This window comes from Plecotus auritus, assembly GCF_963455305.1.
Source record: "Plecotus auritus genome assembly, chromosome: 2".
NCBI lineage: Eukaryota > Metazoa > Chordata > Mammalia > Chiroptera > Vespertilionidae > Plecotus > Plecotus auritus.
Window position 1 is genome coordinate 20100840 of NC_137771.1, and position 17931 is coordinate 20118770.

At 44.0% G+C, this 17931-nt stretch overlaps 2 protein-coding genes across 2 annotated transcripts in view; one reads left to right on the forward strand and one right to left on the reverse strand.

Moving 5' to 3' along the window:
- SNRNP40 (small nuclear ribonucleoprotein U5 subunit 40) overlaps positions 1–10419 on the reverse strand; it is a 29429-nt gene extending 19010 nt beyond the window's left edge. The window contains exons 1-4 of the mRNA XM_080655201.1: positions 10186–10419; positions 7891–8020; positions 4879–4972; positions 1199–1364 (exon numbers count right to left, since the gene is read on the reverse strand). Of these exons, the coding sequence (XP_080511327.1) occupies positions 1199–1364; positions 4879–4972; positions 7891–8020; positions 10186–10329 (534 nt within the window). The 5' untranslated portion in view covers positions 10330–10419. The remainder of the gene's footprint in view (positions 1–1198; positions 1365–4878; positions 4973–7890; positions 8021–10185) is intronic.
- Positions 10420–10570: 151 nt separating this feature from the next.
- Positions 10571–17931, forward strand: part of ZCCHC17 (zinc finger CCHC-type containing 17) — a 52715-nt gene continuing 45354 nt past the window's right edge. Inside the window, exons 1-2 of the mRNA XM_080654497.1 lie at positions 10571–10641; positions 13765–13885. Of these exons, the coding sequence (XP_080510623.1) occupies positions 13820–13885 (66 nt within the window). The 5' untranslated portion in view covers positions 10571–10641; positions 13765–13819. The remainder of the gene's footprint in view (positions 10642–13764; positions 13886–17931) is intronic.

Consider the following 17931-nt stretch of genomic DNA (forward strand, 5'->3'; position numbering starts at 1 on the left):
GATACGTTCCAGCAATTGCACTCCTTGACAGTTACCAACAGGAGCTAAAAATGTAGGTTCACACAACCTGCACATGAATGTTTACAGCAGCTTATTCATCATTGCCAATTCTTGGAAGCCACCAAGATGTCCTTCAGTAGGTAAATACGTAAATAATGGAATATTATTCAGCACTAAAAAGAAATGAGTTATCAAGCCATGAAAAGACATAGAGGAGTCTTAAAATGCGTATTACTAAGAGAAAGAAGCTAATCTGAAAAAAGCTATATATTGTATAATTCTAACTATATGACATTCTGGGAAAGGCAAAATTATGGAAATAGTAAAATGATCAATGGTTGCCAGGGCTTGGAAGGGATGAATAGGCAGAGCAAAGAGGATTTTTAGGGCACTGAAAATACTCTGTATAATACCATAGTGATGAATACATGTCATTATACATTTGTCCAAATCCAATGAATGTACAACACTAAAAGTGAACTCTAATGTAAACTATGGACTTTGGGTAATTACGACGTGTCAATGTAGGTTCATCAATTGTAACAAATGTGCCACTCTGATGGGGGAGGCTGTGCATATGTGGGACAGTGGATATATAGGAAATCACTATATCTTGCCCTCGATTTTGCTGTGAACCTACAACTGCTTTAAAAATAGTCTTTTTTTAAAAAAAAAATGTTTAAAGTATTAAAAAATAGTCTTAATTAAAAAAAAAATCTCACTTCAGACCTACTGAACCAGAATCTGGTTGTTTTTTGTTTTTAACAGATACTTTGGGTGATTCTGATAAGCACACAGGTTGGAAATCATTGGACTAAATGACCTTTAAGATCTCATCCTGTGTTACTAAACCATGTACTGACCTTCCTATATACTGACTAATTTCACAATAGCCTTGTAAGACATGTATACTACTATCACCATTGCAAAGATTGAGAAACCGAGGATAAGAAAAACTGCCTAAGACCAAACAATTAAGTAAACAACTGAGCCAAGAATCCAATTCAGGTGGTCCATTTTAATCCAAGTCACAATGGTTTGATGTGGTTCTGTTAGATACTTAAAGCGTCTGTTTTGGGAAATGACTGCTAAAACAAAGTTGTGGCGAGGAGGGTACAACACAAGAGGGGAAGGCATAATAAGGTTCACATTATGTCACCTCAGAAATTGCAACACTCAGAGAGACAACATCACCCACCTTAACTGTACCATCATCACTGCCAGTGCAGACAAGCTGGGGGCCCCTCCTGGCTGGATAACAGGAATTCACAAAGGAAGTATGTCCCTTCAGCCTTTTAACTCTCTCACCTGTTTCACTATCCCACACTGCCACAGTTTTATCTGTGGAGGCTGAGAAGAGCATACTAGAAGGTAAGAGGAAGAACAACAACAAAAAAATAAGTGAATACAAACACCAGCAAGCTATCTTCCCCACTTACCAAAATGTGCCCAACCCTTTAAGATCATTGACATGTCCTCTGACAGTCTGGCACATGATGCTGGAATGCCTGCCTCGCCCTACCTACCAAAATCCTATTGGTGCTTTAGATCCGTTACAAGGTCTACCCTAGTAAAAAAAATTTCCTTCTATCATTCCCCATGACAAAGTAAACATTTAATACAGTAGTTTTCTCAATCTTTTCCTTCTTTGTGATAGATAAGACTTTATACATAAGACGTCTGCTCTAGCTGGTTTGGCTAAGTGGATAGAGCGTTGGCCTGCGGACTGAAGGGTCCCAGGTTCGATTCCAGTCAAGGGCATGTACCTTGGTTGCGGGCACATCCCCAGTAGGGGGTGTGCAGGAGGCAGCTGATTGATGTTTCTCTCTCATCGATGTTTCTGACTTTCTATCCCTCTCCCTTCCTGTCTGTTAAATTAATAAAATATATTAAAAAAAAAAAAAAAAGATGTCCTCCCACTTGGAAATATTTAATCACTCCTTGCTGCAGAAGTAAGAGAGACTAGCAATTCTTAACCCAATGGATCAGCAACTCCAAACTTTTCCCTAAAAATCAAAGTTTTTATTTTGTCTCTGAGAACAATTTTTAAGTTATAATTATTTTATAAGGCTTTCTTTACTCAAATATTAATAAGAAAATATATACAAGGCTATGTACCAGTTGATTCAAGGAACCCTAGGTTTTCAGATCAGAGGTTTAAAACAATGAATATTTACTGAAATATCCAATGGGATTAATACCTCTTATAAACACATTTCTATATTACTTTTAATGATTCTAAAATTATGCAATCATTAAAATGTTTATGATAAATAGTATGTTAGGTGAATAATGTTAAGGGAAAAAAGCAGCAGACAAGATCGTAAACGTAGCTCTAACATATAAGTAAAAACCAAACAATTTTGAGTAGGAAAAAGGCTTGAGAAAAATATATCATAATATTAAGTTACTAGAGGCCCGGTGCACGAAATTCGTGCACGGGGGTGTGTGTCCCTCAGCCTAGCCTGCACCCTCTCCAATATGGGACCTCTCGAGGGATGTCTGACTGCCCGTTTAGGCCCGATCCTACCGGGCAGTCAAACATCCCTCTCACAATGCTGGCTCCCAATCGCTCACCTGCCTGCCTTCCTGATTGCCCCTAACCGCTTCTGCCTGCCAGCCTGATCACCCTCTAACCCAGCCATGGGCAAACTATGGCCCGCAGGCCGGATCCGGCCCGTTCAACTGTTCTATCCAGCCCACGGAGCCAAAAGAGTGGAGGGTTCTCTTGCTCTCCCCTCCGCTCCTTCACCAGCAGCAGTGTTAACATGGCAACGTCGGGAAACACGGCCGCAGCTCCTTCTTCTGAGTGGGCGGATATAAATCCGCCCATTCAGTAGAAGGAACAACCTCTCAATCTTCCAGAGGCTCCTTGTAATGCCCGCAGACGCGTCCCCCGACATCACCCTGGGAATGCATAGACACGTTATCGTGGTGATGTAGGGAGACACGCCCCTGGAGAGCACAGTATCAGAGCATTAGCTAAAAAGGAGACCAACAACACTGTTCCCACTGAAGTTGATGTTTTAAAGACCAAAAACCTTTCAACCCAGTCTACACTGCCATCTATATCTACGTCCCGGGCATAATTTGGAAGTTGCACTAAAGAAAATGTTTAATTTACTGTTTACACATTTTGTTCTTTTCTATTTGTTTTAGTTTTAAATTATTTTATTATATTTAAGTTTAATTTGAAAGGCTTTTGTACCTTTCCTTTGTCAGGCAATTTTATTTTGCCTTTGCCATCTTCAATATAAGGTATGTTATTGTGCTCTGATTCCTCCATTTTTTGAAGTTTCAAATTATAATAATTAGTGTTTACATTCTTCTTGTTAAAATGTTTGAAATGAATAGAAGTATTGAAATAATAAAAAAAAAAAGACCATACCCTTTTATGTAATGATGTTTACTTTGAATTTATACTAGTTCACACAAACACTCCATCCATGCTTTTGTTCCAGCCCTCCGGTCCAGTTTAAGAACCCATTGTGGCCCTCGAGTCAAAAAGTTTGCCCACCCCTGCTCTAACCACTCCCCTGCCAGCCTGATTGCCCCTAACTGCCCTCCCCTGCAGGCCTGGGTTCCCTCACAACTGCCCTTCCCTGCAGGCTCGGTTGCCTCCAACTTCCCTCCTCTGCTGGCCTGGTCACCCCTAACTGCCCTCCCCTGCAGGCTTGATCGCCCCCCGCAACTGCCCTCCCTTGCAGGCCTGGTCCCTCCCAACTGCCCTCCCCTGCTGGCCATCTTGTGTCCACAGGGGGGCAGGATCTTTGACCACATAGGGGCAGCCATCTTGTGTGTTGGAGTGATGGTCAATTTGCATATTACTCTTTTATTAGATAGGATAGAGGCCTGGTGCACAGGTGGGGGCCAGCTGGTTTGCCCTGAAGAGTGTCCCGGATCAGGGTGGGGGTTCCCTTGGAGCATGGGGCGGCCTAGCGAGGGGCCTGTGGTGGTTTGCAGGCCGGCCACGCCCCCTGGGGACCCAAGCAGATGCCCTGGCATCTGGGGTTTATTTATCTTCTACAATTGAAACTTTGTAGTCTGGAGCGGAGATAAGCCTTCTGCTTGCTCCGTGGCGGCAGCCATTTCTATTGGGATTTATGTATCTTCTGTAATTGAAACTTTGTAGCCTTAAGCGAGGCCTGGGCCGGCCAGGGTGTGCAGAAAGCTTGGCTTTCTCCATTGCTGGGGGCAACCCTAGCCTCCTGCTCTTTCCAGCTCCGTGGCTGCCGCCATTTCTGTTTGGGTTTATGTATCTTCTATCATTGAAACTTTGTAGCCTTGAGTGGAGGTCTAGGCCAGCAAGGGCAGGCAGAAAGCTTGGCTTCCTCCATTGCCGGGAAAACCCAAGCCTCCCTCCTGCTCTCTGTGGCTGTAGCCATCTTGGTTGGTTTTATTTGCATATTAGTTCCTGATTGGCTGATGGGTGTGGCTTGTGGGTGTAACAGAGTGATGGTTAATTTGCATATTACTCTTTTATTAGATAGGATTCTCTTTGGACTGGCAGGAATATGGGCTATTTTTTCCTTGTTCTGTTTTTTTTCCTTAGTTTCTCAAAATAATATTTTATTCCTTTCATAATAAAAATAGCTAATTTATACATATAAAAATTATTTTGTTTTATGTCTAAAGAAAGAAAAAAAATTTGTCTGAGATGTTGATATATTAGATGATAGAGATGATGTATTTTTAAATGCCTACAAGGAACAATAAACACCTTACTTGGCGTGACAGTGATAGAATAAAGCAATTGCCCAAATGCAGCTGTTTTTGATAGCATGGTCTCCTGAGAGAAAACTCAAGGATCAAAGTAAAAGGATGCCAAGAAGAGTTAGTGTAAGTAGCAGCTGTCATTCCACTATGCAGAATACTCACCTGCCATCTGTGTTATAATGCAGTTCCATCACTGCTCCACTGTGTCCCTTCAATGTTGCATAGTTATCACAGTCACCATAGACATTCCACAACACTGTTAGGGAGACAGGAGTTCTGTGAGCATTGCTAGGCAAAAAGGAATTTATTACTGGCCATGGAAAAGGTACCTATGAATTTATCAGAACAATAGTGCTTAGAACACTATTGGTTCTATCAACTGGGCCAATTTTCCTGACATTGTAACAAAAATAATGCAATATTTTCACATTTCATAAGGTAAAAAGTTAGTGGATATAATTTTTTAAATCTTAAATTTCCTTTAATATTAAAAAAGCTGACACTCACTATTGCTCATCTCCTATGAATATAAACAGACTGTAAAACGGCAGCACTTATAGAAAACCGAGGAAGCCACAAATGACTTGAAGGTCACATGGCAATGATTTTATCTGACATTTACTTAATCCACATGTAGTAAGTACTTATAACACGTCAGGTACTGGGATAAAACGAGGTAAATGAATAGACACAGTTGCTATCCTCAGTGAGCTTGCTCTAGCGAGGAGTAAAATTTTATGAGAATTATTAAGGAACACCTCTATACATAATAAGGTACATATAGGTAGTTACAAATGTTCTACAAAGATGCCTAAGCCTTCCAGATGCTTGACCACCAGGAAGTTTAAGTTTCATAGAATTAGAACACCTAAATCAAAACAGACAATTATCATCCACCCTGAGGTACGGAGTTATAAGCAAAGAGTTAATTTCATCTCACAATGCAGCAAATGGCAGAAGAAATAAAGCCAGAGGCTTCTGTTACCTTCCTTTTCACTTTTTCTCATGACTCCCCCAAAGTGATTTTCTCTACCTATTTCTCAAAAAATTGGTTTTCCTGACTAGTAGTTGAGAATCTGGTAGCAGATCCTAATGTTGTACAGATATATTATCCAAGTGAGTTGCCACTTTAAGAGTCCCCCTTCCTTCTCATATGCTAAGATTCTGAGAGTGAGCCAAGAGGGTCTCTCACCTTCGGGGAAAAGAAATGGTCTCTTTCTCTTTATTACTCCCACTAGAGGCCTGGTGCAAGAAATTCATGCAAGGGGGGTGGGGACTGTGTCCCTCAGTGCAGCCTGCACCATCTCCAATCTGGGACTCCTTGGGGGATGTCCGACTGCCAGTTGGGATCAGGCCTAAACCGGCAGTTGGACATCCCTCTCACAATCCGGGACTGCTAGCTCCCAACCGCTCGCCTGCCTGCCAGCCAGATCACCCCCTAACCACTCCCCTGCCAGCCTAATTGACGCCTAACTGCTCCCCTGCAGGCCTGGTCCCCCCCAACTGCCCTCCCCTGCAGGCCTGGTCCCCCCCAACTGCCCTCCCCTGCCAGCATGGTCGCCCCTAACTGCTCTCCCCTGCAGGCCTGGTCCCCCCCCAGCTGCCCTCCCTCCCCTGCTGCCCTGATCACTCACAACTACCTTTTCCTGCCAGCCATCTTTGATCACATGGGGGCAGCCATCTTGTGCGAGGGCGTAAGGGTCAATCCTATCTCTTTTATTAGTGTACTAGAAGCCTGGGGCACGAAATTCATGCACAGGGGTGTGTGTTCCTCAGCCCAGCCTGCACCCTCTTCAATCTGGGACTGATGTCGGACATCCCTTTCACAATCCAGGACTGCTGGCTCCCAACTGCTCGCCTGCCTGCCTTCCTGATTGCCCCTAACCGCTTCTGCCTGCCAGCCTGATCACCCCCTAACCACTCCCCTGCCAGCCTGATTGATGCCTAACTGCTCCCCTGCCAGCCTGTTTTCCCCTAACTGCCCTCCCCTGCAGGCCTGGTCACCCCTAACTGCCCTCCCCTGCAGACCTGGGTCCCTCCCAACTGCCCCCCCTGCAGGCTTGATTGCCCCCAATTGCCCTCCCTTGCAGGCCTGGTCCCTCCCAACTGGCCTCCCCTGCTGGCCATCTTGTGGCGGCCATCATGTGTCCACATGGGGGCAGGATCTTTGACCACATGAGGGCAGCCATCTTGTGTGTTGGAGTGATGGTCAATCTGCATATTACTTTTATTAGATAGGAGGAGAGAGGCCTGGTGCACGGGTGGGGGCCAGCTGGTTTGCCCTGAAGGGTGTCCTGGATCAGGGTGGGGGTTCCCTTGGAGCATGGGGCGGCCTAGCGAGGGGCTTGTGGTGGTTTGCAGGCTGGCCACGCCCCCTGGCGACCCAAGCAGAGGCCCTGGCATCTGGGGTTTATTTATCTTCTACAATTGAAACTTTGTAGCCTGGAGTGGAGCCAAGCCTTCTGCTTGCTCCGAGGTGGCAGCCATTTCTATTGGGATTTATGTATCTTCTGTAATTGAAACTTTGTAGCCTTAAGCGAGGCCTGGGCCGGCCAGGGTGTGCGGAAAGCTTGGCTTCCTCCATTGCTGGGGGCAACCCTAGCCTCCTGCTCTTTCCAGCTCCGTGGCTGCCGCCATTTCTGTTTGGGTTTATGTATCTTCTATCATTGAAACTTTGTAGCCTTGAGTGGAGGTCTAGGCCGGCAAGGGCAGGCGGAAAGCTTGGCTTCCTCCATTGCCGGGGAAACCCAAGCCTCCCTCCTGCTCTCTGTGGCCGTAGCCATCTTGGTTGGGTTTATTCGCATATTCGCTCCTGATTGGCTTGTGGGCTTGGCGGAGTGATGGTTAATTTGCATATTACTCTTTGATTAGACAGGATATAGGATTAGTCATTAAGCCTAGAATTCTTATCTTGCTAAATCAGCTCAAGATTTGCCTCCATGAGGAAGATATTCTCAAACTAGAGCAACTCACTTTCCAACCAGTAACATAATTCCTTCTGTATTTACTACATGGACTCTGAGTTCTACAATCAAGATCATTCAGCATTTTCACGACCATGTAGTTTGTTATGTGACCAAGTCAGACTGATACCTTCTGTGGCACCAAAGATTTTAAAAAATAATCACTATTTGGCAGACAGCAATTATTCCAGATTCAAACACTATGCCTTACATATCAGCCGGTCGAATCCTGCAGATGCCAAGGTGGATCCATTGGGGTGAAACTTGCAGCAGTACACTTCCCCTTCATGTCCTGAGAGAAGCATGATTGGGGCTTGAAGGGAGGAACACCTTGGAGGCCCCTAAACAAAGAAGAGAAATACAGGATAGTCATTGCATACTGGCAAAGGAAGCTGAAAATTAGGGAGTTGATGTAGGGAAAGGACAAGGGAAACAATGACTGAGTGGATTTCTCCCGATCTAGAGAACTGCAACTCTTCTCACATTTTATGCCTCCAATTTGATACTTTCCTGCTGAAATTACCAGAGTCTGCCTGCTTTACCAGCTTTCCTACCCCTCATCCTGTTCCTGTCTCATAGCCAACTTCTAATTGCTCAAACATGTTAAACTCATTTCTACCTCGGGATCTTTACACTTGTTGCCCCTGACAGGAATCCCCTTCCCCTAGATTTTCCTCTTTGGCTCTTTTCAAATGTTTCCTGTTTAGAAAGTCTTACCTTGATCAATCGAACTCAAGCAGCACCCAACTTCCCCTCTGTGTTCCACTAATTCTACTGTATCCCCTCACTGCACTTATCATTACCTGAAATTCCCTCCTTATGTATTGGTTTACACATTTTGCCTTTTTCCTTACTAGAAAAGAAGCTCTGTGAATGCAGGGATCCTGCCTGTGTCATTCAACACTCTTCTCCCAATCTCTAGCTCATTTAATGAATGAGTAAATGATTGAACTGAGCAACAGATTATTGGGGAAAGGCCTTTTGATTATGATCTTGACATTAAGTGTAGGCTTGTGCCATACGCTGGAACCTGGGCTGATATTCATATTTGTTAGGTAGATGAACAAGTACATTATTAATAATTCCCAAATCTCTTCAGTAGTTTCCAGCTTATTCATTTATTTTAAGAAATACTATGTGCCAGGCACTGTTGTAGGCACTGGGAAAATAAACAGAGTTTACTTTCGAGTGAGAAGCAGGAAGAGAAGGAGAGAGAGAGAGAACACAAGTAAAATATATATATGGTTGTAGGTGCTTTGAAGAAAAACACAGCAATGTGGGTTAGTAAGTACTGGGCTTTGCAATTTAAAGGGGACCAGGAAAGCCGTCACTAAAAAAGTGATATTTGAGGAAAGATTTGGAGGATCTGAGTATATAAACCAGATGAACATTTGGAAGAGTACTCCAGTAAAGGAAGCAGCAAATGCAAACACTTTTAGGCAGGAGCACAGAAACCAGTGTGACTGGAGCAAGTGAGAGCCATGGAAAATTGGTAGATCAGAAAGGTAAAGAGGCAAAAAGGACAAAAGGTTGTAAGGATTTTGGTTTTACTGTGAGTGAAGTGGAAAGCCACCAAAAGTTTTCAGCAAAGGGTAACAGAATCTGACATTCAGAAGGCTTCCTCTGGCTGCTGGTTTGAGAATAGACTGACGACCCAGGAGTAGAAACAGGAATACCAGTTAGGACCCTACTGCAATAATGCCAGGTGAGATAGTAATAGCTTAGATCAGGAACTGCTGATGGAGGTGGCACAAGTGGTAGCCCTTTGTAGATCTATTTTGAAATGGTGCCAGCCAGATTTGAGGACACATGCTTCTTTATCTGAGGCTAATAGGAGAGGTATGATCACTACCTCTATCTTACAAGAAATGTAAAAAAAAATAAAATAAAAATGGGTCTGGGTTTAAGATGTTTCCATCACTACTAGGTAAGAGTTTGTCTTCCCATCTACAAAATGGAATAACAGTTCCTAACGCTTAGGCTGTTACCAATGGAGTCTTCATTTAAAATAAAACAACTTAGTACAAGGGCTCAATTAATATTAACTATTCTTGGGTTGTTATTAATAGTGTAGAGAAATACAGGGAAAAACAACTTGCCCAAAGTGAGCCAGATCATTAATTTCATTCCTTCCCTCATTCATTCATTCATTCATTCTCCATCCTCCCACTCTTGCAACTTTTCTGAATGTTTATGCTGAATCCCTGGAAGATTTAGGATATGAAAACCTTGATCTTGATTTTGAGGTCAAAATAAGGATCCTTAACTTTAATTCTAACCCATCTCACAGGGAGATCGAGACGCTGAAAACGGGTGTCAAACAGGGAAACGTATGTAGTATCGGAAGGTGTCGGCCGTTTTTACAGTGTTTTTCTGCCTTAACTCCAGGTAGAGATTTTCGTACCGCCCCACAGTAAGCGGAAAGGGCCGATGCGGGACCACCCGGTGTAGCTCTCAAAGGAGGAAGATGAGCTGAGGGCCGAAGGCCGCCTGCTCCTTCACTCACCGCTTGCAGCAAGGCTCCCGGCGCCGCCTGCTGCTGTCCCGCTCCGGGGCCCGACCCCGCCGCTCCCAACAGCAACTCATGCCGCTGCCTCTTGACTGGAACCAGCGGCAACTCTGGACCCTTGCGCTTCTGTTGTTCAATCATGGCGGTAGCCGATCTCCTCAACACCACCACGGACGGCTCGACACCCTCAGCCCCCGCGCGACTGGTTCCGACTTAGTCCTTTCCTAGAACATCCGGCTTGGAGAGGCCAATCGGCTTCCAATACTCTCAGCGCCCACGGATGGGCTCCTCTTATTGGTCAGGTCTTTCTGACGTCACGAGAGTACGATTCCAGGATTGGTGGATAGGGCTGGAGCCCCGCCTCGGCACGCTGTGTCTTGTGGGTGGGAGCGCGCTGACTGGGTTTTGGTGTTTCGCGCAATGCAGCGGCGCGGAGACCGGAGCGGACGCCGAGTAAGTCTGAGGGAGGTCGGGGGCGGGCGGCTGCGGAATCTGGAGGCGGTGCCTCGGTTGTGTGGTGTGAGCCTGCCCTTCTCGGCCGAAGTTTTGATTGCTAGGGGCAGAGGCGGGCCCAGATGTCCCAGCTCGAGTATGCGGTAGCCGGGGTTCCCTTTCTAGGCTGGAGCAGAGCTATGGGGTCTCTGCGGCTGCCTGAGGCCCTCGACGGCTGCCTTCAGCGAGCGCCTTCTGTGTCCATCCCTGTGCCAGGCGCCCCCAGGGAAAAAAGGCCTGTCTCCCAGCCTCCACTAGGGTCCTGACTGAGGAGGCCGGCTTGTTTCTGCCAGCCTTTTACTAGGGCCTGCTCTGTGCTCCTGTGAGGGACGGAGGTGAAGAAAATGCCCGACTCCTGCCGGCCCAACTGATACTTATTGTGCAAAGCATTGAGGTTACATTGTGAACCAGACATGATCCCTGACCTCTCAGGGGTTTGAGTCTGGTGGGGGAAACAAATGTTAAAGTGTCTCACTAAGAAATGTGAAATGCGTGCGACCTCGGAGAGGCACCTGGTGTTCCGAGTGCCTGAAATAAGCAGGGAAGCTTCTCTGAGGAGAAGATGCCTGAAGGGAGAATTCGAATGAGGTGGGTGAAGAGAGGAAGGCAGACTATTCCATGCAGAGAACAACGTGTACAGAGGCCTTGTGACAGTGGGAGGAGAATGACTAAAAAGCACAGAGGCCAGGGCGGCCAGTAGGAAGGGAATGAAGGGGAGGTGAAGGGGAGTGTGGTACAAGATGAAGCTGGAGGCGGGTGGAGGTCAGACCTTGCAGGACTTTGTAGCTTTTACGGAAAGACGGATGAGGTTTTTGTTGGTGGTGGTTTATTTTTGATGGGGAGTGGGGAGTGCGGTGGGGAGAGGGCTCGATCAGTCAGGTTGGCTAGTGTGAATAGATGGAGGACAGATAGATACACTGTTGGGAATGAGGACTGAGGTGTTGGTGGAAATGCAGAGTTGGACAGATTCTAAGGGTGTATACAGGAGGTAAAATCAGTAGGACTCCCTGATGGGTTGGATTCAGGGAGTGGAGAAAGAGGACTTCAATGTAACTCCCTAGTTTTCTGGCTTATGGCAACTGGGTAGGTGTGTTTTTTTTGGACAGGGGAAGGGAGAAATCATTCTTGACATCCAGGAGGCAGTTTGAAATGTGGGTTTGGAACTCAGAAAAGAGATTTTTGTTGGAAATATAAATCTGAGAGTAATTTGTATTTGGTGGTAATTGAGCCATAGATGTAAGATCGCCTACGTCAGAACCTTTAGTAGTCGAGTTTACACTGCTAGGCACTAGAAATTTGAAGGGTATGCTAATGTGCAAGAATACTCAGAAGAACTTCATAATTTAAAAAGGGAAGAAAAAAATGTTTGTAAATAGGATTTGAATCTCATCAGCATCATTCATAGGTTTGTGATTTTGAGCAAGTTACTTAGCCTCTGTGTGTCTTAGTGTCTTCATCTGTAAAATGAAGTTTTTTTGAATGAGTGAACAGAGCCTTACTATGTGCTGGACAGATCAGAAGATAGGAGACTTTCAAATGCCAACTGGTGGTCCAACCTCCCTCCTTCCCGTCCAATTTCTAGAATAACTGTCTTAGAAAGATGCTACTTCTTTTTTGAATTCTAGTCATGAATCTGTTGAGAAAACAGGTCAAAAGCAGAAAAGAGAAAAAATAGTAAAAAGCAAAGAAAAACACAAAAAGTGAACTCAAAATATGAAAGCTGAAAGCGAGCAGGCCGGCAGCGGGGGGCAGTTGGGGGCGAGCAGGCTGGCAGGCAGAGTGGTTAGGGGCAATCAGGCAGGCAGGCAGGCAGGCAGGTGAGTGGTTAGGAGCCAGCAGTCCTGGATTGCGAGAGGGATGTCCGACTGCCAGTTTAGGCCTGATCCCTGTAAACGGGCAGTAGGACATCCTTCGAGGGGTCCCAGATTGGAGAGGGTGTAGGCCAGGCTGAGGGACATCCCCCCCCATGCATGAATTTCGTGCACCGGGCCATTAGTGTGTGTGTGTGTGTATGTATGTGTGTATATATATATTAATGTGTTGTCTGAACTTTAATATTTTTAAAAAATATTTTTATTGGTTTCAGAGAGGAAGGAAGAGGGAGAGACAAAAACCAATGATGAGATAGAATAGATTGGCTGCCTTGTACACGTCCCCTATTTGGGAGTCGAACTGGCAACCTGGGCATGTGCCTTGGCTGGGAACGGAACCCTGACCTCCTGGTTCATAGGTCGAAGCTCAACCACTGAGCCACACTGGCTGGGTGTATTGTGTGAACTTTTAAAATGAGCTTGTGTGTTTTCAATTTATCAGGAGAAAAAGTAAGCATAGTGGTTAAAAGTGTGGACTCTGGTGTCAGCCAGAGTTTGTCTCTACCATTTCTTGGCTTTTTGGCATAGGCATAATGATTGGACCTCCAGAAGCCTTGGTTTTCGCATCTATATACTATGATAATAATAGAACCTATATCTTGAGATTTTTGAGGGTTAAAAGAGATACTGGATGTCCAGTGTTGAGCATAGTGCAGGGGTGGGCAAACTTTTTGACTCGAGGGCCACAATGGGTTCTTAAACTGGACCGGAGGGCCGGAACAAAAGCATGGATGGAGTGTTTGTGTGAACTAATATAAATTCAAAGTAAAGGAGCGGAGGGGAGAGCAAGAGAACCAGATAGAACAGCCGGATCCGGCCTGCGGGCCGTAGTTTGCCCAAGGTTGGCATAGTGCCTGGACATAGTAAGTGCTTGATAAATGTTAGCTCTTATTACTGTTTCATTTCTTTTAAAGATTCATTTACCCCCCATCCCCCAAAACCTTTCCTTGGCAAAAGAATACCAACAATAGCAATTAAAAAACAAGAAACAAAATAGCAGACTGATGGCCTTGGGTAAGTATCACAATGAAAAGAAATAAGATCAAGGTTTCTAAAACTCTCCACAATTAGAGTAGACAAAAGAGATTTGGATAAAAGTACATGGTGTTAAATCTATGTTATTACTCTGTAGAGAATAGCTGCGGATTGTCTGTACTTTTCTTCTTTAATGCAGATGTCTCAAATTGTTGTCTGTCTTATTTCTTTGTGACAGTACATTTGAATTAGCTTTAGCAGAAGAGATATGGAGGAGCCATAGAACATTAAGGATGAATTCAGGAAGACCCGAGACCATGGAGAACTTGCCTGCTCTCTACACTATTTTCCAAGGAGAGGTATATTATTTGGGCTTTGAAAACGTACCATTTATGTTAAGTATAGATTGAGGGTGAAAAGTACCTGGGTTTGGAGCTCCTGTCATTTGAGAATATCTTGAGCATTAAAACGGGAAGGGCTAGTGGAGCATCTGGCCATCACCTGTACCCCTTCTAAGCTCCAGACTTCTAGCTGCATACTTGGCGTCTTCATTTGGATATCTCATAGCATCTCTGACTTACGTTTTATTTATTTTAGTATGTTTTATTGATTTTTAGAGAGAGAGGTGGGAGAGTGATAGAAACATCGATGAGATGAGAGAGAAACATCATTGATCTGCTGTCTCCTCATGCCCCCTACTGGAGATCAAGTCTGCAACCCGGGCATGTGCCCTGACCTGGAATTGAACCAGTAACCTCTTGTTTCCTGGGTCAGTGCTCAACGACTGAGCCACATCAGCTGGGCTGATTTATGTTTTAAATAGAATTTTTAATTTCCTCACAAAATCTATTCTAGTCTTTCCCATATCAGCAGATGGAACCACTGCCTATTCATGTACCCACACTAGAAATCTGGGCATTATCTTTGATTTTTCCTCTTAATTTGATTTTGATGTTCCCTCCCGCTCCAGTCCATTAGTCCTATAATTTCTTCCTCTCAGATATATCTCTGGTCTTTGTACTTCTTTATTGTGGCATCCCATTAGTTCAAGCTCTCCATCTCTTCCCTGGCCCTTACTGGGATCTTTACTTCTGTTGTAGCCTCTTTCCAATCTGTTCTTTACATCATAGCCAGAATAGCATTTTAAAAACAGATTGGACCATGCTGCTTTCTCATAGCTTTTCTAGGTTTCTCATTATACTGAATACATTCAAACTTGTTTTCGTGACCCTTATATGACTTAACTTCTATCTAATCTGATAGTGTTGTTTTATCTATTGTCCCCTAGCCACTCTGTCGCTCTTACAGCTCTGAATATTATAAGCTTGCTTCTTTCTCAGAACTTTTGCATATACTGTTGCTTCTAACTCCACTTTCCCCACCAACTTCTCTTTATTTTTTAGGTCTTGGACTTAATGTCATTTCCTTAGAGATCTTTTTCCACTATGAGTACACAGACTCATCCTGCATTTATTTGTGTACTTGTTTAATGTTTGTCTTCCTCACATGACACTAAGCTATATGAGAGCAGAGCCCTGTCTGTTTTGTTCAGTGTTGTCTATCTTAATCCCAGATTGTATTTGTTTTCAGAGTAGAGGCTTTGAACAGGACAAAGCCTGGATTCCAGTCCTAGTTCTTTTATTTACTACTAGAGGCCCGGTGCACAAAATTTGTGTACTGGGGGGGGGGGCGGTCCCTCAGCCCGGCCTGTGCTCTAAGCCGGCAGTTGGACATCCTTAGAGCTGCCACGGAGGTGGGAGAGGCTCCCGCCACTGCGACTGTGCTCGCCAGCCATGAGTCCGGCTTCTGGCTCACTGAGCACTGGGGGCAGCTCCTGCATTGAGCATCTGCCCCCCTGTTGGTCCATGCACGTCATAGCGACCGGTCGTGCTGCTGTTTAGTCAATTTGCATATTAGCCTTTTATTACATAGGATAGGATAGGATAGGATAGGATAGGATGTCATCCTTGAGACCATCACTTGATCAGTTGAATCTCAGCTTTCTTATTTATTAAATTGAGAGAACAACTTCCATGGAATTGCCATGATGGTTAAATAAGCTGTCATCTAAAACACAATGCCTAAGACATGGCAGGAATTCATTAACATTATCTCCTTTTGAAGCAAAAGTAAAGGGAAAAAATTGTTTTCAGTGTCTTATGAGTGCCTATAGTATTTTAACTATATAATTTTTTTGGCATTTATACTTGCTTCGTGGGTTGATAAAAGTTTTACCTCCTCATAATGTTAGGCCTTTGAAGACACACTTTGTGACTTTCAGTTGATTATAGATAATTGTGGCTCTTGATTTTTGTTAAGTTTATCCCAACCTGTAATATAACAGTCAAGATATAAAGGGTGATAAATTAAAAAAAATAGCAAACAACTTTGCTGTTAGAGCCTTTGACCTTTAAGAACCATAGTACCAGGGGGTTGGAGAGGGCAAAGGGGGAAAAAAGGGACATATGTAATATTTTCAACAATGAAGATTTATTAAAAAAATAAAATAAAATAAACCCCATCATACCCCTAAAGGGCAAGGTACCAGGGCTCAGGAAAAGGAAGTGGTAGCATCGGAGATGAAACTGATTTTTCTGACAAGCCTTGACTTGTCGGGTGTTGCACAAAAGAAAGAGAAGAGTTCTCTGCCCTCCACAGACTGAATCAGATTTTCAGTTAAGTGGCTCCTGACCTACAGCTTTTGCTTATATGAGCTGGGGCTTGTATTAGTGTAGGTGTTATATTTTACTATCAGGATGGATGGGCTAGAGCAGCTGTCGCCAACCTTTCGAACCTCACCGACTACCAGTGGTCCGCGGACCACCGGTTGGTGATGGCTGGGCTAGAGTAATGTTCAGAGGGAACTTTACAGTTCTAGCTTAGAATTTCAGGAGCACATTTTGAAAAGTAATGGTTTAGAAGTAACTGGAATTAAGGATAGAGAAATTTCATGATAAATTGGAAATAAGAAACTTTTTCAGAATATTCATCCAACTAATATTTAATGAGTGCCTAATATTTACAAAGAAGACCTGGTTACATTAAAATTCAAAAACATTTTTGTAAGCTTAATGTAAATCAGCACTTTCACACATTCTGTCATTCACTTTCTCCCAAGAAATTGTTGACCCCATTTTATGGGTAAGGAAACTGTTCTCAGAAGTTAAGTAGTGTTCAAATGGTTAATAAATGGCAAAGCTGGGATTCTAAAGTTCTCTCTCTGAGTCTGCTTTCTGCTACTCTGCAGTTGGGATTGTTCTACTGTACATAAGTGCATGGAGGAACTGAAAGACCCACAAGAGAACTCTTGACTGAATTGAGGTATAAGAGGAAGGTAAATGGTAAATCTGGTTGTTCTATGGTCATTTGTTTGTACCTTTATTATGGTATTAAGTATAGTCTGCCTTGTATTATTTTACTTGTACATGTGTGTCTCCTTCACCAGATTGTGAATTAGTGGAGAGCAGAGGCCATGGCTGTCTCATGTATCTTGGCAACTACTTCAAATTCATTTTAAAATAGGCTAGGCATTACTTTTTTTTAAAGTTGTTTTTATTTTAAAGTACCCAACATGGCCTCCTTCATATAGGTGCTCAGTAAATGTTTGATTTAAATTGATCCCAAGTCTCTTAGGTCCTATAGTTGAAGAAACTAGTGGTGCAGCCCATTTCCCAGAAGTTCTCTTCAGTGGGCTGAGCAGGACTGAAGGGCCCAGTGACCAAATAGCTGAGAAGCCAGCATTCATCCTTTTCTTGTCCGTTAAGTATGGTAGGGGATACAAGCATAGCAGTGGGAATTGGGGTTTGGCTTAGCCTAGCCATAGTTAAAGAAATACTGAGGGGGGCTCCCTCTGGAGCTTGCATGCACACACCTTACCTCCTCCTCTTCCCTCAAGACCCACACTGCTCGCTCGCTCTCCTAAGCTCCAAGGGCTCTTCTTTTGCCTCTAACTTGTTCCTGAGCCCACACAGCCCAGCTGGCTCACCTTTTCTACCTCTGTGACTTTCTAAATAAACTTTCCTTGTATTTGAAAAACAAAAATGCTGAGGGAGATCGGTGTTGGTAAGGTGGACTAGAAGTTAAAATACTTCTGTTCTCTACCTGGTCATACTACTTTCTAATTTTGTGAGTTTGCACAAGTAACTTAATGTCTCTGAGCTTCAAATTCCTCATTTACATTATAGAGATAACTAGTTTCAAGGCCAATGCAACCTCTAATCTGAAGATGGTAAATTCATTTTACCCAAGACCTAAGTTTATTTGAGATGATTACTGAATCCCACCCCTCCCCCGATACACACATACACACGCTATTTGACTAATTATTCTGGAGACACCAGAGCAGACTGTGTGATCATTTACAGCAGGTGCCATTCTATTAATTTCAACTCTGCATCCTAGGAGA